Genomic DNA, 27,463 nt, shown 5'->3' on the forward strand with positions numbered 1-27,463 from the left:
TACATTATTCACAATGCATTTGTATCAAAATACATCTAGGTATTTGTAATTTTTGTTTATTAGTTGCAACATAATGAAGTCAAAGTAGTTAGAAACCTGTTTGTAAAAACCACTGTTATAAAGATAACATAATAAACTAATAATTTTAAAAGTATACATGTGTATGTGTCTGTAGTCAACTCAGTGACAGTTTTGACTTGCCTGCTACATACAAAAATTACTAGTTATTACAAGATAGGCTGCTTTTTAAGATTTTACAGGGGACATTGTGGAGAAAAGTCTGTATTGGGATATTTTCCAACGGGAGAAAGGAGCAGTAGCACAGTGAAGTAGCTGCTTAATGCAGCCGCGATCCCACACACATCAGGCCTTCTATGTTCTCCCATCGAGAGGTTTTGAAATTACCACATTTTAATCTTTACTTTATGTGTTTGTTTGGTATGTGTGTGCCACAGTGTGTGTGGAGGTCTAGGAGCAGCTTGCAGGAGTGACTCTTTTTCTGCCATGTGTGTCCCACAGATCCATCTTAGGCTGTTGACTTGGCAGGCGCTGGCCAGTGATCTTGCCAGCCCATGAATTTTGTTTTTATACTTGAAACTGTTGGGCAACTTTTATAAAAGGTGTTTTGCTGAGTGCCAGGAGAAATGATGAACACCTATAATCCCAGCACCCAGGAGGCGGCAGCAGCAGGATTATTCCACATTGGAGGTCTGGGAAGGATGCATAATGAGTTCAAGGGTGTGTGTGTGTGTGTGTGTGTGTGTGTTACATTTTTATGTGAATAAGCAAAATGCAATCAACCCCAGACATGCTATTTATAAATGAGTTTTTTCTGCTTTCCTGACTTCTCTAGCTATGTAATAGTTTACCCTAATCTCTAAGTATTCATGTATTTGTTTTCTCATTGAGAACTAGGAGTCTTGTTAATAGGCACCTTAGCAACAGGGTTACAAAGTGCTCACTTAATGTCCATTTCTGCTTTCTATTTAGCAGTGTCTGGTGCTCGTCCTCTTGTTTTATACAGTACCTGCTACTCTTAAGGAGGGGCTTCCACAGGCTTGTGATGGGCTTTTTGCCTTTGACCCTTTGAACAAAGCTACTCTAAGGCATATGTCTGAGTAGTGATGGTGTGTTGTGTGAGAGTCTAAGGAAAGGTTTCTGGGTCACAATTAGTAGTCACTGCATTGATGCCAGCTGCTCCTAGATGCATTTACAGAAGGATGGAGGTCCATTGTGTCTGTTGCTACTAGCCATACAGATGTTAACCCTACCATAGGGGGAGGCGATGGATTGACTTTATGAACTTCTATTTACTTTTTCTAATGCTTCTCACATGGTTTCTTACACACACATACACACACACACACACACACACACACACACAGAGTCACATATACAAGTGTAATTATATTTTGCATTTGAAGACAATTTCTCAACTCATATGCTTTGTTACTACAAGTACATCAGAATACATTCTAAGGCTAGGTAGTATTTAATCCTATAAGGCAAGGAAATATTTCAAAATGAGAGACTTTAAAATGCTCAAACAATTCAAAGTAAATTTTAGCATTGTAGGGAATTTCTGTACATTCTGTATGCCCTCTACCTTGGGTAGGAAAGTGGGTTTGTTCTGTCCAAGATTCTTAGCTGCAGAATGTGTAGCCAACCTCTTAAGACCGGAGTGAGAGTTCAGCTGGATTAATTGCAAGGCCAAGAAAATACGTCACCATTTTTCTGGTCTCAGTATCCTCTTTTTATTTGGTGTAATTGATTATCTCTTAATAGTGTTCATGTTTGTTTATGAGTTGATAACAGAGCTCAGGGATCAGACAGTGGTTCACACACCTTTGTAAATCAGACCATGAGGGTAATGTGTGATTTGGTCTTGAAAAGCCATCTCTTGAAAGATCAGAAGAGGTAAGCCAGAGCAAAGCTACTGTGTAGGATTAGCCCCTAAGGTGAATTGTCTCCCATAAACTTCATTTCCCACCTCTCCTAATGAGCATTGCATAACAGCATAGCCCTGTTTCTTGGTGAAGCTAACCTGATTCTGAGATAGCAGTCTTTGAGGCCCTCAGCTGAATGAATTGCTTGGTATTTCCAAGTTTGAAAATACTTTCTTCCCCTTTCAAGTGTTCCTTGGCAGCAGTTAAGGAATGTTAAAGCTGCTTTAAGTGCCAATTAAGGCCAATTATAACCCGCCTGGCCTGCTGAGACAGTGGAGTTAGTGGAGGCCTGTGTTCGTGTCAGATGAGCTGCCTGCTGCCAGTGAGGGAGCGTAGTTTTTCTAACTGCTAACCGCTTGTTTGTTGTCCTGCAGAACACAGGATGACACTTGGCTGTTTAGGAAATCCCAAGGTCTGTGAAGGACAGACTAATTTCTGTAGTGCAGACTTGCAAGTTACTCTTACTCTTTCCTTTCTTCAAAAGCTGTCTTATCTTGGTTGTAGTCAGTGATAGAAAAGACTTACTGAATGCCCTCTGGTGGATTGCTTCCCATGCATTATTACCTGTCGGAGGAGGAGGAGGCGTGATGCCAGGTGAATGCAGATTCTTTCCCTGGAATTGAGCTGTTCAGACTGGTCTCTCTTGCCCTCATCCCAACCTTGATGACCCTCTGGCTGCTGCTTACGCTGGTTCCCAGGAGAGGGGCAGCTCCATGACACGGAGCGGACGGTAAAATGGTGACAGGTCTCTGTGTCAGCTGTAGAACTTTTGGTCTGTAGGGATGTTACTTATTTTCATTAAAATGATGGTTTCATCTTTTTAATAAGGTGCCTTACTTATTTTTATAAGAAAAAGTATGCCACAATCAAAAACAAAAAGTATCCCAAAAGCATTGTGAGCACTGTTGGTAAATGATGTAAGCAGTAGTAATGCTTTCCAGGGAGAGCAAAGCTGGGGTCGGCTGAGGCAGGGTCTTCTACAGCACTGAGAAGTAGTGTTTAAGCTTTAGTCTGAACTTTATCCTTAGTTTCTGTGTTTATGTATAGCTTGTCAGTGTATAAAATTACGTTTTCCTCAGTCTTTACTAATCCCACCTGCTTTCTCTAACGTAGTTCAAAGAACAAGTTCAAATTATTTCTCGTAGGCATGAACATGTCTGTATCCTAGCTGCTCTAAAGGTTGAAGTAGAAGGCCACAGGTTTCAGGACTAGCCTCATTAGCAAGACTGTCTCAAAATAAAGTAGGAGGTAACCAGGCTACAGAGACCTTCCCTAGCCATGCACAATGCCCTCAGCCCCAGAGCAGTCATAGATTGCCTGTTTTCAGGATTTTTTTTTTCTTATTAGCACTGTCACCATATACAAAAGAAAGGTGTGTGCGCGCTCACTCTTTCTTTCTCCCTCTCTCTCTAAAACCAGAAGTGAACTGTGGCTTATTTTTAAATTGTTAGTTTTTTTTCTAGATATTAGTGAGATGCAAATTAAAACTACTTTGAGATACCATTACCTCTCCTCAGTCAGAGTGGCTATCATCAGTAAATCTCAACAAATGTCGAAGAGTGTTTGAGAGAAAGGAATCCTCATATACTGTTGGTGAGTGTGCAGATAGCCATTGTGAAAATCAGTTTGGAGATTTCTCAAAAAAAAAAAAAAAAAAGAAAGAAAGAAAGAAAGAAAGAAAGAAATCAAAGAAAAGAAAAAGAACTACCATATGACCTCACTGTTCTACTCCTGAGCATACACACACACACACACACACACACACACACACACACACACACACACACACGTAAAGAGTGTGGCAATTCTCTTTTTCGGAGTTAATTTGAAACTTGTGTCTCACATTTTCTCTTGCCTTCTGGTAAAATTATTTGCAGCAGAGTAATTTATGACTTTTGTTAAACAGTGTGTGCTCTGTCTCGCTCTATCTTCCTCTCCCTCCCCTCCTCCCTGTCTCCCCCTTTTCCTCCCTTCCTCCCTCCCTCTTTCTCTCCCTGTCCCCCCACCTCCATCTTCCCCTTTCCCTCTTTCTCTCACTTTTGCTCTCTTGTTACCCACACACATTGTTTCTCACACACTTGCAGACTCACCCGGTCATACAGGAATTATCTTATCTTTCCCCCTCTATTTTCCATTTGAAAAGTGCTCATTCTGATGAATGACTGAAAATCTTCGATCCACTGTTTAACAGTGGGGCTCATCCGTAGGAGTAGTTAGTTGTATGGAGATTGCCACTGAGCTTAGATAAGGACAGCTGAGCCAGCACCACCTGCTTAAAAGGAGCCAAAGAAGGCACTTGTATTCAACACTTAATCACAGCACAACAGAGGCAGGAGAATCCCTGAGTTCAAGGTCAGCTTGGTCTGCAAAGTGAGTTCCAGCACAGACAGGACTGACTGACTGACTATACAGGGAAATCTTGTCTTGAAAAACAAAAGGAGCGAGAAGGGGCGGGGTGGGAGGGGGAGTGTAATTGGAGTTCTCTGTGTTGGCAGCAGGAACTGAGGCCCAGACAGAAAGCATATGGTATATGAAGATTTTGAAAATAAATATCAAAAAACAGGTCCAGATTATTATTACCTGATTAAGGAAGGAAAAGTCTGCTGAATAGGCTTGATCCTTAGTGAGTATTGCTAGTATAGGGGAAGGCTACCAATATTTATAGAAATACCGTAATTACACAGGTTTTATAATTAGGCCTATGCCTTTTAAAGTATCTTATCAGTAACATTGCTACTCTAAAGTTAGTCAGATAACAACAGTGGGAATAATTGACATTTCAGCAGACTACATTTATAAATTCCACCTGCAATTCTGACAAATTGTGTCTCCTTTTGTGTAGAGCTGTGACTCTACACGAGTAGACCTGTGGGTCATGACCCTTTCACAGCTGTCACATATCAGATATTCTTCATATCAGATATTTACATTATAATTCAGCAGTAGCTAAATTGTAGTTACAAGTAGCAACAACATTTTTATTTTATTTTTAATTTAATTTAATTTATTTATTGTTGGGGGAATCACCACAACATGAGGGAAGAAAGGAAGGTTGTTGAAAATTATTGATATAGAGGAATTAATTTATATCAGCTGGCGTACCTTCAATGACCATATTAGATGAAATTAGACTCCACCCCCTCTTTTCTCTTGATCTGCCAGGACCTTTGTAATTCAGCTGGTTTTTACAGTTTAGCAAATGTTACATAAGCCCCAAACATGGAGCATATTTGGAATTGGCGGGCAGGCTCACATCATCGCAAGGGTGCACTGAAGCACAGCCAAGCTCTGAAGAGAAGCTAGCAAGAAGCTTCTCACTGACAGCCCTTCCTCTGCAAGAGCTAAGAGCTCCACTCAGTGTTTCCTGGTAGTCTTCACAGGCTGGGTTTGGCCTAGGGCCTGGTTCTGAATAAACTTGTAGAAGGTAAGTTAGGATTCTGCTCTCTAGCATAGAGCTGGGCTGAGTCTGGAAGAGTTTATGGAAGCATCTCTTCCTTTTGGCACTTGTCCTGTTCTGCTCACAGGCTTGGAGGCAGGACTCTGCTGCTCTAGTGTGCTACAGGGGAGGGAGCTCTGCAGTGCTGGGGGGGGGGGGGATCAGTGCTAATCTCAGCAGGAGGGATTAACTGCTGCAAGCTGTCCACAGGAGCCATTCTGAAATGTCATTTGAGTGATCTGGCCAAAGTTCAAATGCAGGCAGGAGTTGAGTTTGCTATTAACTCTTAGAAAATGCTGAGGTTTGCACCAAGCAAACAACTCCAGGATTTCACAACACTTGAGAAAGCATTGGGTACTCCCCTCTGAAAAGGAAGAGCCTTGTAACACCCTCTGTTTTGTTTTGGTTTTTAATCTTGTGGTGAGTGAGGTTTTAGGACTGACAGCTCACAGTGTTTCCTGTAGAATGTATTTGAAAGCTGTTTGGTCCGGTACTTCAAACTCACAGTAAATTTTAAACAGAACACTGAAGAACAACTTCAAAATAAAAACAGCAACCTTGGAAAGTCACTCAGCAGCTAAAATAGAGTAAATAAGATTAGAGTTGGTGGTTTTTGAGAGACTGAGCACAGCGCTCAGCAGGTGCTGCTCTTAGTTCCTTGCCTGTTGGAATTGAGCCTCCTCCTTGGCCTGGAAGGTGGGACTTGCACAAAAGTTTCACCTTGCAAAAGCAATAAACAAGTTTGAGGCCAGCCTGATCTACAGAACGGAGTTTTTAGGATAGCCAGGGCTACACAGAGAAACCCTTTCCTCAAAAAAGTAAAAAGCAATAAAAACAAAATCAACTCATGTAATTATCAGATTTACTAGTTTTTTTTTTTTTTTTTTTTTTTTTAATGTTCTCTTTACTTGTGGATCTAAAACTTATATTTTATAGTGAAGTAGCCTAAAGTTGCTGATGTAGCCCACAGTGGCCTGGAACTCTTGGTGAGTCATTGACCTCAGCTTCTTGAATGTAGGGATTGCAGGTGTAAATCACCTAGCTAATTTACTTATTTTATTTTTGTATTTTTTAATACATGTGCACACACGCACATGCATGTACACGTGAATGAGTGTTATGTCTTCAGACATGCCTGAAGAGGCATCAGATCTCATTAAAGATGGTTGTGAGCCACCATGTGGTTTACTAGGAGTTGAACTCAGGACCTCTGGAAGAGCAGTCAGTGCACGGGGTTTGGGGAATGGTCAGTCTATAAATTCATCAGTTTAGTTGCCATTACAATTTCCACTTATTATGTAGGTATGACTGAAATACAAAAATAAGGGGCTGGAGATGGCTCAGTGGGTAAAAGTGTGTGTGAGAGAGAGAGAGAGTGAGTGTGTGTGTGACTTAAAGCTTCTTTTCTTTCTTTCTCTCTCTCTCTTCCTCTCTCCCTCCCACCTACACACACACACACACACACACACACACACACACACACACACACACCCCTAGAGACGGATGGATTTGGAAGTTTCACCTTTTATTTATTTATTCTCATTTTTTGGTCGTTTACAATACCCAAGGAATAGTAATACTTGAAAGGAGTGATATTATAGAACATCCACTTGAAGATAGAGGTCAGTTTGCTATAGACACAGTGATTGGTCTACCAATATCCTCTGCATAGCACCTAGTTTTCAGAAGATGACAGAGAAAGAGAAAGAAGTCCTTAGGACTCTTGGCAAATAGAAGCACCAGCCAGCTTGTTATTTGTGGATTGGCAGTAGATGCCGTCAACAGCATCTAGATCACAGTGGTGGTTTACACATCACAACAGTTGGGTTCTTTTCAGAGATGTACAGCAGTTTCTTTCCAGAAGGCTCTTTCCCTGTGTCTGAGGAGACAGTCACCCTCAAGTAGAAGTCGGAGTCTGTGCCAGGATTGCAGACATGTACGTAGAATACCCTCAGGAAACCAGATGGCCGACCAGAGTGTTCATTCAGTTTTCCTTCTGAAAAGGTCCGTCATGGCAGTGACAGTGAGGGACAGGTGCTGTACTTCAGCTGCAGTGACGGGTGCTGGACTGGGTACTGGGTGCCTATGAAAGGTGTCTTTACAGATGCTTTCAGAAAGCTACAAGTTAAGTAGGTAAAGGAAGATGTACCCACAGATGTTATGTTCTGCAAGGTTTTCTCACAAACTTGAAAACAGTTAAAGAACAGTCTTCTTGGGAAGCATTCCTGTCAGGAGGATTACTGGAGGTTGCCATATTGCTTCTCCTTTCTTAGCAACGTTATTTACAGTCCATTCACGCTTGGCCCTTCCCCCACCAGTGGAGTCATTCTCCCTTGTAATCTGCCCTTTGTGATCTGTTCTCTTTCATGCAGCAGAGTGAATGGTGTGCTGCAGTGTGAGCCCTACCCAGAGATGTGGAAATGCCAAGAGGCCCAGAGTCTTTAGTGAGGCCTTTATTTCCCTCATAAAGCACTGACTTGAGGAGCTTGATAATTTGATTATAGACCTTTGGTGAAAAGTTGTTTCAAGTGGCCCAAGTGCTGTAAATGACTCTTTTCTGCACTTTCCACTCAGGTTTTAATTTTAAAAGCACCTCTACATTAGAGGAGAGGAAAATGCTTTGGCAGAGGTAGCAGTTGGAGACTAATTTGTTAGGGCAGCCAGTATTGAAATCATCCCTTTCATTTAAATCTCTCTAGTGGAAATGATGCCAAGGGCTTTGTGTGAAGAGTTTTCTCTCTCGGTGTTCTCCAGTGCTCTTCGTAACCCACCTAAACACTCTGAAGCTGCCTCCCAGTCCCCAGCTCCGGCTGATTGTCCTTTGATGCACTGTGTGGCAGAGGTCAGCTCTGGATTTTCCAACTTGAAATTTGAGTTTTCTGGGTGTGCTGCTCCCAGTTGTCTTCCTTTTCAGCAGTACAGTGCTTCAGACCTTCTGTAGAGCATCTCAGAATGAAAGAGAAAGTGAGAACTGAAGTGATCCTGTGGTAATAATGGCTGGAATTTAGCTGTACTTGCTAGTCAGGTACATGGGAGTGCTTTTGAAAGAAGACAGTAACAGGAAAAAGCTGTTACCTGTAAAAGTGACAAGACATTGTTAAATAGAAGCATCCCTGTGTAGTCAGTCCATGCTGACAGTTTTCTATGGGCTGCCACGTGGTTTTATTAAAATAAATATGAACTTCTACATTAAACTAAAGCCATTGTTTGATAAATACTGCTTGGAACAGTGCTAAGGCAAACATTGTCCTAGTCAGTGGGTACATTTACGTAACATAGTATACTGGTAAGTAATGAGCCAAGTGGGGACAGAGTTGATTAAAGGGCTGAAGCATGACTGGTGTACACGACAGCTTTGGGGGAAACACTGACACAGATCTTACTGATGTGTAAGAAAGAACTGCGGGGATTTGGAAGTCTTGATTTGCCCCCTCTTCGCAGGTCTTTGTCTTGGATATTCCTTAGGAGGACATTACCATAATGAAGGGCAGATGCTACACTTGATGCTTTTATGCGCTGTCTTTGGCAGGCTGAGTGTATGTTATGACAGTTGGGGTTGGTGAAGAGCCCCATTAGAAACACATTGCATTTTAACCTGGACATGAGAACAGTTCTACTGAGTCACTGAAGGGGCATCTTATGAATGAGAGAGATTCTAAACTGAACTTTGAATAAAATGTGTTGCTACATGTTATATGCCTGGCCAAGAATAATCAATATGTGTTTCTCATATACTTGACATGCATGCTATGAGCAGGTGTAAGGCTGATCATTAAGTCTTTGCTTTAACTGAGAATAATGGTGGGCATGTCTGGAGTGAGACTTTCAGAGACTGAATTTATACATTGCCTGATGCCACGTACAGACTGTTTAGTTTTCTCTGGCAGTATCTTGAAGTGTGAATTTCATTTAAAGAAAGTCATGGGCTTGATACCATTACTAGGCTGAATGTGTACTATGATTCCCTTCTTCCATGCTGTCTCTCTCTTGTTTTTTTTTTTCTCCTGAGTTTTACTTGAGACTTGTCAGGAAAATAAGCTAACTCTTAAAATTATAAAACAAAATTGGCTGACTAAACATTCTTTGTTGTGAATTTCTATACTTTTGTATAAATTCTAAGTCTTTCCTAAGCTGCTCTCTGAAAAGGGCTTAGCACATGAGCTTCCTGCTTCTCAAGTGCAGCCGAGAAGCTCCAGAGGCCCTCAGGAAGTCACTACAGTGAAAGGCAAGGTTTCAGTCCTGACCTCTGGAGTCAAGGATACTGTCTGTGGGTCCTAGGTAGCAGCGGGAACCTGTAGCCTCCTGTCAGCCATGTTGCCATGGGGGACTGTTAGTCTGCAGCATGCTGGGTAACTATGCAATGGTACTTAAGAGATACTAGCATAACATTTTTTTCCACTGATGAGCCTTATCAGACTGGAGAATTTTACTACTGTGTTAGGAAAATAATCAGACTGAGACAGTCTCCCAAATTCTATAATGTGCTTGTGCTTGGAACAAGTTGCTACTGACTCTGCTGAGATGTCTCATCTTAGTCTCTTGGATGATAAAAGAACAGTAAAGACATTTAGTAAGATTCAAGAAAAGAGCCCAAGTAGAAGGGGCTTTTCTTACCTGTTATCCTGTTTGCATGGTGCCCACTAAAGGACTGTGGTCATGAATGGTGATGTGTCCCTTGCTGTGTTTTGGATGTGTAAATTGAGACTGGAACTCTAATAGATTTTTTTTTAAAGAGCTCTCTCTGAATCCACCGTGTGTCTGTGTGTGTGAGTGAGTGTGGGGTATCCGTGTGCCATAGCATAAGTATGGCAGTGTGAGGACAACCTGGGTGTCGGTTCTCACCTCTTGCCACCGTGTAAAAGCCAGGCTAACTGCCTAGAGGCTGCTGAGGTTCTCCTGTGTTGTCCTCTATGGCTGTAGGATGCAGGGATTGCACATTCGTGGTGCTGCATCCATTGTCATGTAGGTTCTGGAGGCTTGAACCGAGGTCCTCATGTGGTGGTGTCAAGGGCTTTACTCACTTAGCCCCCCAAAAAGTATGTATTTAATAATCATGTCAATTCTATTCAGTTCAGTGTTGTTTAGCATTAAAAAATTCACAAATTTTAAGGGTTTATAAACTACCTTGAAAAATATTTTTAAAAAGCTGTATTCTTAAGATCAAATATTTAATATTAAAACAGATTAAAAGGTGTGATTATTTGTTTTATTTCTTTTGATTTATACCCAGGTTTTAATACTCATAATTAGGGAACAAAAATAACTCAGCATGAATTCAGTTATAAATTAAGTGCTCTTGGTTGTCTTCCCTTTGGAAACTAGATGGAGCACCCCTCCCTCTCCCCTCTTATCCTCTTGCCCTGGGGTGGGGGGGTGCCACATGTCATACAGTGTGTTGGTGGATGTCCTGACCTCTCTTTCCCAACTCCTTCCCTCTCGGTCGGTCTCCTCTCCCTTTTTATCCCTTTCTCTGTATGCTGACCCCACCCACCTGTGTATACAGTGTCTTTCTTTTACTGTCTGTGATGGTTTGTATATGCTCTGCCCAGGGAGTGGCAATTTTAGAGGGCGTGGCCCTGCTGGAGTAGGTGTGGCTTGTCACTGGATGTGGGCTTTAAGACCCTCATCCTAGCTGCCTGGAAGCCAATATTCTCTAGCAGCCTTCAGATGAAGATGTAGAACTCCCAGCTCTGTCTGTACTATGCCTGCCTGGATGCTGTCACACTTCAGCCTTGATGATAATGGACTAAACCTCTGAAACTGTAAACCAGCCCCAATTAAATGTTGTTTTTATAAGACTTGACTTGGTCATGGTGTCTGTTCACAGCAGTAAAACCCTAAGACACAGTACCTTCCCAAAGCTTCCTCTATCTGTGTGGATCTGTCTGTTGGTGGGCATGTCTCAGTCCACGGAGCTGCTCATTTACCGCACCCCCCCATTCAGGAACAAAGTTTGCTTTCTCTGGCCTGAAGCCAGATATTGGAAAGAGAAGTGCTTTGACAATGTAACTTGGTCTGTTCAGCAAAACACACAGTAGTTATTCTTAGCATCTGGCAACCACTTTGTCTACCCAAGATAGAGTTCCTAACCTACCTGTGAGCATTTCTCTTCTGATATCTGAACAACTGCTATTAAAAAAAGAAAGAGCTGTATGACCGGCTTAAAAACTTATGAAAATAAGGAGATACAAGGGGTCTAATGCAAGCCCAGTTGTGTTTAGTTTCACTTGAGGAGAAGGCCAGGTGCTGTTCCTCGCAGGGTAAGGTGCCAGCTCCTGGTGTGAGGGAAGGCTGAAATCAGTAACATGATAAAGACCTGAGCTGATAGTTTCTGCCCTTATCTAAATTATACTCAGTGATACAGTGTGTTTTGAATTCTTTAGTAAATGACAATTTTATGATTCTTTATAAATAATGAGTTACATTTGTTGAAATATGTATCAGCAGACTTTAAACCTTGTAAATCTAGTTCTGGACAGATGGCTCAGTGGATAAAATGACTGTTGAGAGTGAACACCTGAGTTGAGATTCCCAGAACCTACATAACCCTGGGCATGCAGGGTATGTCTGTAATCCTAGTGCTCCTAGAGTGAGACAGTCCAAGAAGAGTCCCTGCAGCACCACGGGAGCTAGTCTAGCATAGGCAGTCACCACTAACATGCCTTTTCTCAGAGTGGAAGGCAAGGAAGGACTGGCATCTAATCTCTGTACGTGTTCCTGGCACATGTGTGCTTGTACTCACAGGAACACACACATAATACAAGCACAAATCACACATCATGCATACCCTCAAAAGTAAATCTTAGAAATCTGGAGTCTTGAGTTGCTAATGCAGAGGTTTGTAACCTGTGGGTTATGACTTCTTTGGAGCTCAAGTGACCCTTTCCTAAGGGTCCCCTAAAACTGTCAGAAAACATGGGTATTTATGATTCATAACTAACAAAATTACAGTTATGATGTAGCTACAGAAATAATTTTGTGGTTGGAGGTCACTACAATGTGGGGAACTGTACTGAAGGGCTGCAGTGTCAGGAAGGTTGAGAACCAGTACTCCGGTGCTTACTTTGAGTTAGCAGGCGGGAACAGATGTTAGCTAGACAACACAAGGACAGTAGCGTGATGAGAGTAGCAAACTGAAAAGGACATGGCAGAAGTTAGTCAGTTGTAAACTGCAGTAAAAACACCAGAGGTAATAGCACAACACATAAAATGTGCAGGATGAGGAAAGAGCAAGCATGCGAAAGGTCAGTACCAACTCTGAGAAGACCTGGCGTTCCTCCGTGATCGGCCGTGGAAAGGGTTACCACATGCGAGTTGTTGGGAAGCTGAAGAGGAGGAGATCCCAGATGTGGAGTGTAGTATCCCCGAGAGTGGAAATGTGGGTACTGGAGGTATGGACATTTTGTGTATTCCCATGTGGCTGGTTAAGATAGGTGGAGTGTGCTACATTCATCTCCTACTTCTTTTAAAATACCTGTATTTTTTTAAGAGTTTGATGTATGCATATAATTAATTATGTTCACTCCATTTCTCCTTGCAGTACTTCCCAGACCCACTTCTCTACTTCTTCCCCATTTTGTGTTTATTTCCTCTTTAAGTAGCTCACTGTTTTAGTTTGGGTTTTACTGCTATGAACAGCCATCATGACCAAGGCAATCCTTATAAAAACAACATGTAATTGGGTCTGGCTTACAGGTTTAGAAGTTCAGTGCAGTATCACCAAGGAAAGAGCATGACAGCATCCTGGCAGGCATGGCGCAGGAGGAACTGAGAGTTCTACATCTTCATCTGAAGGCTGCTAGCAGAATTCCAGACAGCAAGTATGCGACACCAATTCCAACAAGACTACACCTCCAAATAGTACCACTTCCAGGGCCAAGCATACACACAAACCATCACACTCACTAATTGTGGGCCATTGTAATGGCTATTCCTGGTTGTCATCTTGACTGTATCTGGAATGAACTACAATCCAGAATTGGAGAGCTCACCTGTGATCCAGATCTTGAAGCTGGAAAACACAACTTTCTGACTTGGATCTTTGTATGGAGATCTTGAGGCATAGTGAAAAGCTTAGGGCCAGGGAAGGTAGTAAATACCCTTAATATCAGGAGACTTAGGCAAGGAGATCTCCGAGTTCAAGGTCAGCCGGGGACAAAACAAGTCACAGATCCGGGTGAGGGGTACATACCTTTAATCTGAGCCACACTTTCTGCTGGAGGCCTACATAAGGACAATGGAAGAAAGAAGATTCATTCTTCTTCGCCTGCTTGCACTTACTTGCCAGCACATCTGTTGGAACCCACTTCTACAGAAGACCAGCTGAAACAAGTAGCCTCATGGGACTGAGCAACTACTAGATTCTTGGACTTCCATTCACAGCTGCCCATTTTTGGGTTAGGTGGACTGCTGACTGTAAGTCATTCCAATAAATTCCAGATAGATAGATAGATAGATGATAGATAGATGATAGGTAGGTAGATAGATAGATAGATAGATAGATAGATAGATAGATAGATAGGGATAGAGACAGACAGTGGACAGAGACAGAGAAACAGATTTATTCCGTAACTTCTGTGACTCTAGTCTAATAAAGCTCCCCAAATATGGGTTTTTCTCCAGATTTACAGGACCAGGTATGGATTTCTTTATGTGGAGCTAGCCTTAAACCCAGTAGGAAAGTAATTGATTATCCCCTTTACCTTACCGTGTTAGTCACAGCGGTAGCTGACAGGATTCGTAGCTGGATAAGACTGTTGATGTGAAGCTTATCCTAGAAGCCTTCATAGCAATTTCCAAAGCTACAAAGCTTCCTCTTCAGGACCAAAGTGATTTATTTTTATGTCCTGTAGTTAGTGTTTCTCTAATGGGTTTTACCATTGAGTTCTCATAGGCGACCAGGAGCAATGGCAGTAGTATATTGTTTTGTTTTGTGTTTTTGGGGGAGGGGTGGGCGTTGTCCTCTGATCCCTCTGACCACAAACTCATCACCCATATATATTACATACAAGCAAGTGCAATTTGTTATGGTCAAATTATTCAACAGTGTATTAGTGGTTTTGGAAGAAATGTTGCATTCTCAGAATGAACAGTGTGGTAGAAATGATTTTATCTAAGTGAGTGGTTCGTTTTACCTAATCATTTGATCTTGAGAGTCAGTACATTGCATATGATAGTTAATCTTATTTTAAAAAGTGGAAAGATAAAACTTTAAAAATACATTAGACATTCCTAATCTGAGCATTTTAGTTTAGAAACAGTATACATGAGTAGGCATCACTATTGCACCATCATAAAATATTCAAAAACAGACCGGAGAGATGGCTCAGCAGTTAAGAGCACTGACTGCTCTTGCAGAGGTCCTGAGTTCAATTCCTCAGCAACCACATGGTGGCTCACACCATCTGTAATGAGATCTGATGCCCTCTTCTGGTGTGTCTAAAGACAGCTGCAGTGTACTCATATAAATAAAAATAAATAAATCTTAAAAAACAAAAACAACAGCAACCAAAACCCAAAGAAAGTTGACCTAATTTAAGTTGGGGACCTGAATTGTAATACAATTGCTATGAGAAACCTGTTTGAGAATCTGATACCCAGTATATGAAACACACACACACACACACACACAATTCTAGTGGAGTTTTTCTTCCTGTACCACAGACCTCCTATTACTCTCTAGTGTATTGAACAAACAGGTATTTATATCAGCTGCTTTGTGTGGTGCTATAGTTAGCTTCACCTGTCAATTGACAGACCTCAGACCTGGTGTATTACTTTATTCCGTTATGATATAACACTATGACCAAAGGCGATCTAAGAAAGAGCTTATTTTGAGCTAAATGGTGGTAGTACGTGCCTTTAATCCCAGCACTCAGGAGGCAGAGCCAGACCGCTCTGTGAGTTCAAGGCCAGCGTAGTTTATAGAGCAAGTTCCAGGACAGCTATTCAAAGAAACCCTGTCTTGAAAAACAAACAGAAAAGAGCTCATGATTGGTGTATGATTGGTTCCATGAGGGTGGGGAAGGCCTGGCATCTGGGGCAGCAAACTGTGATCTCCCATTGTGACTGCAAGCCTCGGTAAGCAAAGAGGCAAAAGAGAAGTAAGATAAGGCCTTAGGCTCTCCAAGCACACACCCAGCTAAGTGATGCTGCCTCAAGCAAGGACACACCCAACCCCCCCCCCCCCCACACACACACACACACTCACACCCTAGATGAGATCTTTCTCTTTCTCTTTTGAGCTATAATACTTGGGAAGTGGGAGCCTCATTTGAGGACTCCATTTGATTAACCTGTGGGCCTGTGGGCTTGTCTGGAGGCATTATCTTGATTGCTGGTTAATATAGGAGGGCCTAGCTCAGCCCCCGGTGGGTGAGTAGTGCTAATCCTGGGCAGATAAACCTGGGCTTTAGAAAAATCGGGTGGGCAAACCAAGAGAATCGAGAAAGTAAGTAGCAGCGTTCTTCTTCAATGGTCTCTTCCTTTAGTTTCTGCCTTCAGTTTCCTATCTTGAATTCTTGCATAGGATTCTTTGATGATAGTCTGTAAACCAAACAAACCCTTCTCTTTCCTCCCCATGTTGTTTTTGATCAGTGTTTTATCCGGGCTACAGAAAGCAAACTAGCTTGTGTGGATTGCCATAAGTAGTCATTTTAAGGTCACTGTTCCCTCGAGGATGTATTGACTTGGAAATGGCTGTCATCTGAGAGTCCTGCTACTTGACCTTGCAGCCCGTTTGGAAATGACAGGAGTGGAGAAGGTTGTCCATAGCAGATGGGGCCCTGCTGGTGACTAAGTGGTAGAGATTACCACAGCTAAGTCCAGAAACTCAACGACAGTGCTCCTAAGATACCAGGAATACTTTCTGGAGAAATTTGTTAAACTAAGGAAGAAGGGAAAATGACAAAATTGAAAATAACTTTTAAGTAACTTATTAAAATATTGACAACAACAAAATGGGCTTAAGAGTTGACTGGGGTCCAAGAGCACTCTGGTCACTCCTGCAGAGGGCGCTCTTCTGGCCTCCAGTGGTCACATACACACATGCAGGCAGAATTAACCTAAAATTAAAAAAGACCAAAAAGCTGTAGTTTACGTGGCTTGTGGTAAGAAGGATAAGTTTGGAAAACACAGAAGAGTTAGAGTAGCAGTGAGCCCTATCTCCTTTGCATGTGCCGTGTTGGTTTCAGTTATTACTGGAGTGTTGACTTGGCACTCTTGAGTGGCTTTGACTTGGAGTACCAGTCTGTTTCCCTCAGTGTCGTTAAAGAGCAAATTTAATTGGGAGCACTTGTTCTCAAATCTTTAAACGTGTTACGTAAGGGGCAGGAGAGTTGGCTCAGCGGGTAGGTGCTGCTGCTGCTCTTCCAGAGGCAAAGTGTCCTCCCAGTCCCCATCCTGAGTAGCTTACAGACACGCGCTGCTCTGCAGACATCTGCACACAGGCCGCATGGGGAGTTGCTGATGAGAGATGGGCTGTTGTTGGGGTATTGACTTTGTTGTCCTTTCCCCTTAGAACTGTTGCTTCTTCTGTTTGTTTCATTGTAGTTTTAACACCTTGATCATAGTATCTCATGGGAGAGTGTATTCTGTGATCATGTCTGTTTAGGCTCTAAAGACTACCCTGCTTGGAAACCAGTGTCTTTCTCTAGGAGTGGGAAATCACTAATTTCATTGAATGTGTCTTTGTGTCCTTAGTCTCTGTTGTTCTTTCTGAACCATTCTTTCTTAGGGGTGCACTCTTGTTTATAACCCAGATGTTTTTCGTGTGTGCATGAACTAGTTCATGTTTATAAATGTAGCCATTTGTCAGTCACTTATCTTCTGGTACCTTTTCTTCTGTTTTTCTTCTTTCAATTGCAATAACCTAATTCCCTGTTCTTTTCTGATACTGCTATTTAGCTCATTCATTTTGCTGAGATTTTCTTGTGTGTTGAAGATATTCCTTCCTGGGTCATGGAGTTATTTCCATACACCATTCATTTGCTGTGTCCTCTGAAAGGTCACTGGGCATGTCCTCAGCACACTGTGACATCTTCTAACATTGTGCCTATTTTGATACATACATTCATATATACACACACGTGTATATATATACACGTGTATATATGTATATATATATAAAATTTCTCTCTCTCTCTCTCTCTCTATATATATATATATATATATATATATATATATATAAATTCAGTATTGATTGGTAACAGTCCTTTAGGGGAGTTTTGTTAACTTGCTTATACTTGTGTTTTTCTATTGTGGGTTGCAAGTTTCTTGAATAGAAGTCTCTCATTCATAAATCTTCATTCCAAGTGGCCCATTCTTGAGGGCTTTCTAGTCCCAGTAATTCTCACAAAGAAGAAACATCACTGAGCCAACACAGCAGCACTTTCTTTTAGTCCTCACATCATCTAGCTTGCCGTCCTTCAACTCTGTCAAGGCTGGGCTTACAGGTGCACATCACCATGCTCAGAAAGGTACTTGGTCCCCACACTCAGGAGACTGACCTTAGAGCATTGACAGCTCTCTGAGTCATTTCAGTAGCCAAGGTTAGCAACCCCTGGGCTGCTGCCGATTGAAAACGCTTATTCTCAGAGTAAAAGCTGTAGCAGTCTTAATGATGACAACTGAAGACTGTTCTGTGGATAGCAGATGGCACTCCTGGAAATACTGCTCACCTTGAGCAGCCAGCAAAATTGTGACATATCTTTCCAATTGTTACTGAAAAGTGCTGGAACACTTGGGTGTTAGATGCATTTTAGAATAACAAAAGAGACAAGCTAAGTTTTGACTAGTTCTTTTCACCTTTAAAATTTAATTAAATAGTTTAACAGTGTAGCTGACATCAGAACCTCAAACGTGCTACAACTGGAGTTTCTTTTTAGCTTATGTGCGTGCATGTGTGTATGAGTCTGTTGTTTTTGTGACTGACTGCATGTGGTGGTGGGGTGGGGCATTGCGCATTGGGACTGGTCTAGACGTTAGCACCAGCTTTCAAACTTCCTCAGTCTCCTGAGTGTGGGGACCAAGCCCCTCCATTCCTAGCTAGGAAGACTATGTTTTGAACAAAACAATTGAGGTACTAAATAGAAGAAAACATTAAGCTGAAATTACATCAGGGCACATTCCTTGCACACAGTTTCGTGTGATGGGGGTGTAGGGTCAGGGCCAGGTAAGGAAGCACATTTAGGTGGCTCTCTGTTTGGCTCTTAACTTGATTGTAGCCTCTCTGTCGTTGATTTGGAGAATTTGGATTTTGCTACCCCGTTGTGGTGTGAACCTGTCCCTGAAGTACATGGCACAGACCACAGAACTACTGGCCCTTTCTGAGTGAGGTCCTACATTCACCAAGAGTTTCTCCACAGTGAGAAGATTTGAAAATGAGCTGTTTCAGTGGTGCTTATAGTTGTTGATTCTAACACAGTGTTTCAAGTGTCCATATGGTTTTCCATATTGTGATAATGATGGTTTGCTAATCCTATAAAGCCTTAAAACAATATGAGATTTAAATTCTGAGGTCAGGGCTGCTATTGAGCTACCACCACAAGATCCTCAAACCACATTATCAAATGATGAACTCACTTGGGGGTGTTTTGAACAGCTGGTTTGTGGTTGTTTGCATTTGCTGTCAGACCTTATTCTCAAGTAGAGTTGTTCTTAGTTACACCTTTGTAGTCCTACTTACCCATACATTACTTCCTGGCTTCAGCAGAAGGAAAAGAAACATGCCTACCTCTCTGTGATGTTTTTGTCTTGGGCCTTTGGCATCTTAGCTGTGTGAAGCAGAGTTATGCCATCTGTAGTCAACTGAGTTTTTTTTTTTAAAGGTGGGAGCAGTTTGAAACGATTGACCTGAACAGCTCAGCAGGTTCTTAGAGAATGCTAAGATGGTCCTAGTCGTGTTCCTGTTTGGTTGTCACAGGCCAGCTGGTGGGTCTGTTCTTACAGTTTTCCATTCTGAGAATCAGGTATTGTGCTAGAAAGAGTGAAGGCACACCAGGCAGTGCCAACTAGCAGAACTGCGGATGAGTGGATCATTTCCTCAGCGTGAACCGTCCCATTCAAACAACAAGTGTTTGCTCATGTTTAATGCTTTAATTTCTGAATGGGTTTATGTGGTTAACCTTTGCATGTTGATGTACACTGGAGACAGAAGACCAGTTGGTAGTTAATAACTGAGTGGTGGGGCCTGCATGAGAGCTTTCTTCAGGTGGCAGTGGTACATACCTTTAATCCCAGTACTTAGACAGAGGCAGGGTATCTGTGCGAGTTCGAGGCCAGTGTTGGCTGGAGAGCAAGTTCCAGGGTAGCCAAGGCCACACAAAGAAACTGTGAAAAACCAAAAGCAAGCAAGCAAACAAACGAAGGGGGGAGGGCTGCTGGATTGAGAGCACATTTACTTAATGATATTTTTGTTTTTTTAAAGATTTATTTATTTATTATATATAAGTATACTGTAGCTGTCTTCAGACACACCAAGAGAGGGCATCAGATTTCATTACAGATGGTTGTGAGCCACCATGTGGTTGCTGGGAATTGAACTCAGGACGTCAGGAAGAGCAGTCAGTGCTCTTAACCACTGAGCCATCTCTCCAGTCCAATGATGTATGTTTTAACAGAAAAGTATTGTTTGGTTTCAGGGATCTGTCTTAGCTTTCCATTCAAGGACTGCCTGTAACATGTTCTTTTTTGTGTTTGTTTTCTGTTTCAGAAAGAAGACATAGCTCATCTAGCAAGCCTTCCTTGGCTGTTCCTCACACTTCAGTATTTTCCCTCTTCCCTTCTCTGTCCAAAAGCAAAGGCGGCGGTACCAGCGGAGGCAGCCGGCCTCCTGGTGGAGGGGTCCTTTGCGCATCCTCAAGCTCTAAGTTGCTCAGATTGCCCAAAGAGAAACTGCAGCTCAGGGGGAACATGAAGCCCATGCATCCCATGCAGCAGACTAAAGCCCCCCATGGAAGAGTGTAAGTATGACCACATGGGTTTGTAAAGGCTTACCTTAACTGCCAGGAATGTCTGTGAGTCATTGGAGGGTTCACTTGGCGGAGTTTACGGACACTGTTAGCTCTCTTCCTTTCCCTTCCTCAGGTTGGAAGCTGTTCAAGTTATCACAATATTAATAAGGCTAGTAATATTTATTGATCCTTTCCCATGTGAGTTATTAAAAATGAGCTGTATTTGTCTGTGATGTCATGTATTGACCATAATATCCCTGTGAGAATGTATTGTTATCTCTTTTTTCACATGGGTAAAGGAAGTATATGTGTAGATGCTTTATGTGAGGTCTTGAAGTCATAGAGATCTGGGTTCAAATTCTACTTCTATTGTCTTCCTGGTGGAAGTGAGGCACTAATTCTCCTGGAGTCTAAGGCATCAGGGTTTAAGTCACAGCAGTGAGGAGGAAAGACTGGAAGGAGTCTCGTTTCCATGGTTTCTTTGACAAGCTTGTAAAGTGGGTGTGGACCTAGGCGCTTTCTTGAGGTAATGTGAAGGAGCATAGACTACACACTCTGGTTGAAGTGTGTCTTTACTGTGCTTTGTCATGATAGCTTGCAGCCTGACAGCAAGTAGTGTTTCCTTGGCCGCCTTCTCTTTTGGGGGGAGGGTATACCACACATTTTGTTCAAGATGTGTTATAACTCTGGTTATCTCAGAGGACAGTTCAGTACCTGCTGTTGCTCAAGGACCTTGCCAACTGGGCGAGGCCAGGGGAGTTTGCAGTTTCTGTGTTGTCAGGCTATTCCAGGAACACTTCTTCACTGCTGTCTCTGGTCTCTGAGCCCTCAGACCCTGCTCATTGAGAATGAACACAGGAAACCTGGCTTTCGCTTCTACACCCGTCTGAAAGCCACAGAAAGCATTAGGGTTTTGCTGACATTACTTTTACCAGGCAAAATAACAGTGTCAGTAAGATCATAAGAGAAATGGCTTTGTTAGTGGCACAGGTCTTCCTGCTCACCAACGGGTTGCCAGTTCCTAAGCTGTGTTGAGGGAGGATTGGAGAGCCTAAATGGTAACACATGACTTGCTGATTCAAATCTTACTTGTTGGCAGCAGCAGAGCCACTTCAGGGGACATTCGGCGTTGTGTTAGGTGTCTGCACTCAAGTTCTCAGAACCTGTCTTTCATTAATGTGATGGCTCTTGTGAGGAATTGTCCTGGAATTCTGTGGCACCATCTTGGTCCTTCTAGAACTCATGTTTTGCTTCTTGTAGAAACTGTGTTGACAGTGGGATCTGAATTTCCTATAGGTCCAAGGAAAAGGTTTTCAAAAGGATAAAAGAAGCCAATTTTATACACCAGGCTTTTTGTTAAAAGGGCTTACAAACTTGGATAGCTGTGAACTCTACCAGCATTTCTTAGTGGTTCAAACAAAATGTAGAAGGCCTTCCCAGAGCCAGTGCATCCTTGGGTAGATTGAGGCTCTGCTTCTATCCCTCTGGAGTAACAGGGCTCTGGTTCTTTTTATCTCACTTTTCTGCAGCAGCATGACGCCCTCTGTGAAGGTGGAAAAGATGCATCCGAAGATGGATGGCACACTACTGAAATCCACAGTGGGGCCAGCCTGTCCTGCTACTGTGAGTTCTGCAGTCAAGCCTGGCCTTAACTGTCCCTCAATACCAAAGCCAACCTTGCCTTCACCCGGACAGATTCTGAATGGCAAAGGGCTTCCTGCAATGCCTACTCTGGAAAAGAAACCTGAAGACAGTTCTAATAACAGGAAGTTTTTAAATAAGAGATTATCAGGTAATATCACAGTTCTCTCTTAAAGCTTCTGTGTATAGAAAATTGGGTGTACAGATTGTAAACGAAAGAAAGACCTTCTTAAAGGTGGTCGACTTGAGCCATGGGAAGAGGTTCTTTCGTGATGGACCAGTCTTGTGGTTTTAAAGAGCACACTTACTTGTATGTACACATTCGCTTGCTGTATGGAAATTTGTTCCTCATGATTTTCTGAATATAGATAACTCTTATGTAAACTAAATAAGCAAATGCCATTGTAGTCATCTGATGGTTTTCTGTCCGGCAGGGACAGTGTTTACCGCAGTGCTCACCCCATCTGCACTGAGTTCATTAACATTATGGCACGCCTTCTTACAGCTATAATCTGTCTATCTTACATTCCTCTTGTTTAAAAAGAACGGAGGTAGTTTTCAGTACTCCCACTGCAGTAATGTTTGTGTGCTTCTGACAGAAAGAGAGTTTGATCCTGACATCCACTGTGGGGTCATTGATCTGGACACCAAGAGGCCCTGCACCAGGTCTTTAACTTGCAAGGTAGGTGCCGTCTGAAGGCAGAAGTGAAGGCTGTTGTGTACAGGGTTGTTGGCAATACCATACTGTTCACACATTTGTCTGACCCATGAGGAGCCAGTGCTTGCCTGTTTGTGATGGGGAAAAAAAATTCATTTGACAAAACATGATGTAAGTTAGCATAACTTGTACTTGTGAGAGAGGCTTTGTTCTTATTTTTTTAATTAATTTATTTTGTTGTGCATGCCTTTGTATATGAGCATACAACACATTGCAGGGGTCAGACAAATATTCTACTACCATCTTTATGTGTCCTTACTGTTTTTTGCTTGTTTATTTTCTCTTTTCCTTCTTTTCTAAGTGTGTTTAGCTCATGTGAGGTCAGAGGATAACATAGAAGTTGGCCACTTTCTTAGTTAGGGTTTCATTGCTGTGAATAGATACCATGATCAAGGCAAAACTCTTATAAAGGAAACATTTAATTGGGGCTGGCTTACAGTTTGGGAGTCTTAGTCCATTATCATCATGGTGGGAAACATGGCACTGTACAGGCAGACATAGTGCTGGAGAAGGAGCTGAGAGCTCTACATCTTGACTTAAAGGCAGCCAAGAGAAAACTATTTTCCACAGGCAGCCAACAGGAGCCTGAGCATAGGCCCTCAAAGCCTACCCCCACAGTGACGCACTTCCTCCAGCAAGGCCACCGCTCCTAATGGTGCACTTCTCATGGCCCAGACAAACACACGAGTCTGTGGGACCACTCCCATTCAAAGCACCACATTACCACCATTTGGCTGCTGAGCATCAGGCTCTGTCCATCAGACCCGGTACCCTCTGCATCAAGCTGACTGCCCACGTGACTTTATCTTACCTCAGATTTGGTTCTAACTATTGTGAGTAGTTGTTTACAGCAGTGGGACTTTGAAATGTGCTCTTCCTGCTGAGGTTGCCCTTGGATTGCTGGGGTCCAGATGTTCTCATGAGTAAGGATTGCTGGCGTGCAGCTACTTTCCCATCACTACAGGACTTCAGACGTTCTGGGAAACTTTAAACCGTTAAATGTCTAAATTTTCATAAAAATCATAAGCTGTTTTCTCATTAGGAAAATATAGCATGGATATTCTGATACTTGCATTCTCTCTTGGGTTGGTGGATACCTTTGACCTGAGTCAAAGTCCACCCTCAGATTTCTCAGATAAGCTCATGTTTCGGAAATAACTGTTCTTGTCTTCCATGAAGTACTAGCAGAATAATACAGTTGTATATTGCTGTTGGCTTTTGAAGGTAGCCACTTGAGTCTGTTACAGTTTGAGCTGCAATCAAGTACATTTGTGAAAGCATTCCTTACCTACACTCCACATCATAGTAGTGACTTTATCTCACGCCTGTCCCTCCTGCTTACATGGCTGTTTGTATCTCGGGCTGCCCAGAAACATGTTACTTTTTTTATCTCACATTTGCTTTACAATGAGCCATGAAGTAGATGGTAGAGCAGAAGTGTTCCTTCCTTTCTTTTATATTTGCGTTGTGGTTAGATCCCCTGACCTTTTCCTAGTATTTCCAAGTGTAGAATACAGTGTTATTGACTGTTGGTACTCTGCTGTTCAGCACACATCTGGGACTTAACCCATCTTCTATACTGAAGTTCTATGTCTGCTGCTGATAATGTTACTTCCCTGCTGTCCCCATGACCTGAATGAGTACTATTCTACTCTTGAGCTTTGTGAGTTTGAATGTTTTTTATTCCACATGTCAAGGAATCATAAAGTACGTGTATTTATGTGGCCAGTTTCGTTCAGCTTACATTGGTAGAAATTTAGTATTTCATTTTGTTGAAAGGCTGAATGATATCCCATTGCAACCATGTACCACATTTCCTTTATCCACTCATCTGCTAATGGGATGTTAGCTCACTTTTACATCTCTGTCAAGATCACCTCGATGGACATGGGAGTGTTAAAATCCCTTCAAGGCCTCAATTTAATTTCTTTTCATAACTACCCAGATTGCCTAAGAGTTTTGAATACAGAATCTGCATGGAGTTTCATTCTATTCTCTCTGTGCCTTCCTTGCTAGGTGACCTGCTTTGGTATAGATACATGCCATCTTCCCTGTTAGGACATCACTGCTGTGGTGCTAAGCTCACTGTCACATTAATTGTGTCTTTAGCCTCTATTGTCAGTTCGGCATCAGACAGTTAGGCCTTGTCGTAGTTAGGGTTCTACTGCTGTGAACAGACACCATGATTAAGGCAACTCTTAGAAAGGAGAACATTTATTTAATTGGGGCTAGCTTAGAGGTTCAGAGGTTCAGTTCATTATCGTCAACCATGGCAGTGTCCAGGCAGGCGTGGTGCAGGAGGAGCTGAGAGTTCTACATCTTCATCTGAAGGCCCCTAGAAAACTGGCTTCCAGGCAACTAGGATAAAGGTCTTAAAGCACAAGCCCACAGTGGCACACCTCCTCCAACAAGGCCACACCTTCAAATAGTGCCACTCCCTGGGCTAGGCATACTCCATCCACCACAGGCCTAGACCTTGACAGGTGCCTTTATAGTCTCGTACTGTTCTGTATGTTCTCATTTTCTTTACTTTCTCTTTGGCCCAGTACTGTGAGTTATGTAGGATACAACATGTCTGAAGACTCTGCTTCCATGATCACAAGTTGATGCCAGGCTAGTGTGACTCTGTACAGGGGAATTGGTAACTGCTGGCTTTTGTCCTTCTGCTTACCTGGCTATTATAGCAAATACTTTCCTGTTGCATACAACAGTAAACACAAGCCTTATTTGAAGTCCCACAAGATACAATCAATGCATGTTTTCGAGCTTCATGGACCTTACAGTTTGATACAGAAAACAAAGATTTACTTATTGGAAAGTGTAGTCACCACTACATAACATTACTACAGATGGTTTAAGGACAGGAAGAGACTCAAGTTATAAAGGCCTATGGTATGAAGGTTGGCAGGCCTCACAGCCATAGAAACATGGATTCTGGTTTATGTGGGCACTGAGGGCTCAGAGGAAATAAGATGCCCAGGAAGTCGAGCAGAAAGAGGGGAAAGCAGGTAGTGCATATACTCAGGTAGAGAGGGCAGCAAGCAGGGGCCATATAGCATGGAGGCTCCTGAGCCAGCATACACAGTCATCGTTGTGTCTGAAGCAAGCTTAGCAGAGTTGTGGTTGGCATGGCTGGAAGCAGGTCACTGCATTTCTATCTGCAGTGTGCGTCAGAGCTCCATGGACATGTTGCTCACTCTGCAGACAGGGCTACTCCAGTGTCATCTCCTACTTCTGCATTTGCCTTTGCTATGCTAAGTAACAAGAGATGTCCAAATATTAGGAGACATTTGCATATCAACCTAGAGAGACATACACTCCTAGTGTGTTTCCATTCATTCTCTGTACATGTATTGTTGGGCCTTTTTTTTTTTTTTTTTTTTTTTTTAACATGCCTCTTAAAATTCTTTATGTGTATGGGTGTTTGGTTTGGATTTATATGCGTATACCACACCCATGGTGTCTATAAGAAGGTGTCAGATCCCATGGAACTGGAGTTTCAGATGGTTGTGAGCTACTCTGTGGGTGCTGGGAGTGGAGCCAGGGTCCTCTGGAAGAGCAGCCAGTGCCCCTACGTGGTGTTTTGGTTGAAGCTTTACTACATGACAAATACTCCTCCAAGACCTGGCACAGTAATGAACAGAATAAAGTTCTTTATTTTCATTTAAGTTACTTCCTTATAAATATATTACATGTTACCAGAAATCAGAGAAATTAGGAAGTAACTTCATGTGTTCCAGGCTAGATCTTGGGCCAACATTGTTTGCAGTCAAGTCACCTGAGCGCCTATGAAAGTTGGAGGCATAATTTTCTATATGCATCTTGAATTTGTTGCTACCATGCCGTGTAGAGCCTTATGTCACTATATTTGTTTAAGGAACACAAGGAGTCATGGATACATACACAGAAACTACCAATCTTGGAATTCTGTAACCTTAAAAAAAAGATGGAAATGTTTAGATTAAGTCACTGTATTCAGAAAGGTGATGGGGCTCTTAGAGTTAACAGAGTCATGTGCTTATGAGGGTTGCCATCTGTCTGCCTCTGCATAGACCTAAATAGCAGTAGTATTTAGTAGGACTGAGGAGAGGAGCTGGGCCGTGGAGAATGACTTTTACAGTAGGTGGACTTGATAGTGGATGAGGTTGACTTAACTCTGATCATTCTTGAAGATTCACCTCTGTCTTCTGATGGGAATAGCCTTGGGCTTTGGGTATGTGATTTTTAAGGCTCTCAGAGTACCAGGTCGCACTGCCCTTCCAGGCACTCTCAGAACCTACCTGCCTTGGGTGGCTTTCAGCTTTCTGAAACTTGATTCCAAACTCTCTGTCTTCTTCAAGGTAGTGCATTCATATACAGATACCCATTATAGAACATGATTGAACATAAAATTAACATTTAAAAACATCAGTGATTAACAAATACATTTGGTATAAAATGTTTTCTAGTAAGATGTAGTCAAGAGTTGCCTTATACCAGAATTATCATATAATTGTTTGCATGCCCATTTTCTATTTCAGAAATGAGAGACTGACTAGACAAATAGAGCTGAATGTTGTATGTTTCTGGTACTTACTGCATTTCTCTCTCTCCTTATCTCTGTCTCTTCTTGTCTATGTTTCTTTTTCTTTCTGCCTTGAGTATTTTTCTTAAGTCTTTCTTGTCTTCCCCAGACTGTCTCTGCAATACTATGAGCTCCCTTTTTTCTCTTTATACCTTATTTTATTAGAATAGAGAAAAGCAGTTATGTTTAATTTTTGTTCTCAGTTAC

At 42.3% G+C, this 27,463-nt stretch overlaps 1 protein-coding gene across 3 annotated transcripts in view; it reads left to right on the forward strand.

The window, feature by feature from the left end:
* The window catches only part of ATXN7 (ataxin 7), a gene marked incomplete at its 3' end in the record, with an annotated part of 129,400 nt that overhangs the window by 88,871 nt on the left and 13,066 nt on the right, over positions 1–27,463 (forward strand). For all 3 annotated transcript variants that reach the window (XM_080926538.1, XM_080926540.1, XM_080926539.1), the window contains 3 exons: positions 20,093–20,342; positions 21,863–22,125; positions 22,574–22,656. In XM_080926538.1, coding sequence (XP_080782664.1) covers positions 20,093–20,342; positions 21,863–22,125; positions 22,574–22,656 — 596 coding nt within the window. The remainder of the gene's footprint in view (positions 1–20,092; positions 20,343–21,862; positions 22,126–22,573; positions 22,657–27,463) is intronic.

Source organism: Micromys minutus, assembly GCF_963924665.1.
Source record: "Micromys minutus genome assembly, chromosome: 12".
NCBI lineage: Eukaryota > Metazoa > Chordata > Mammalia > Rodentia > Muridae > Micromys > Micromys minutus.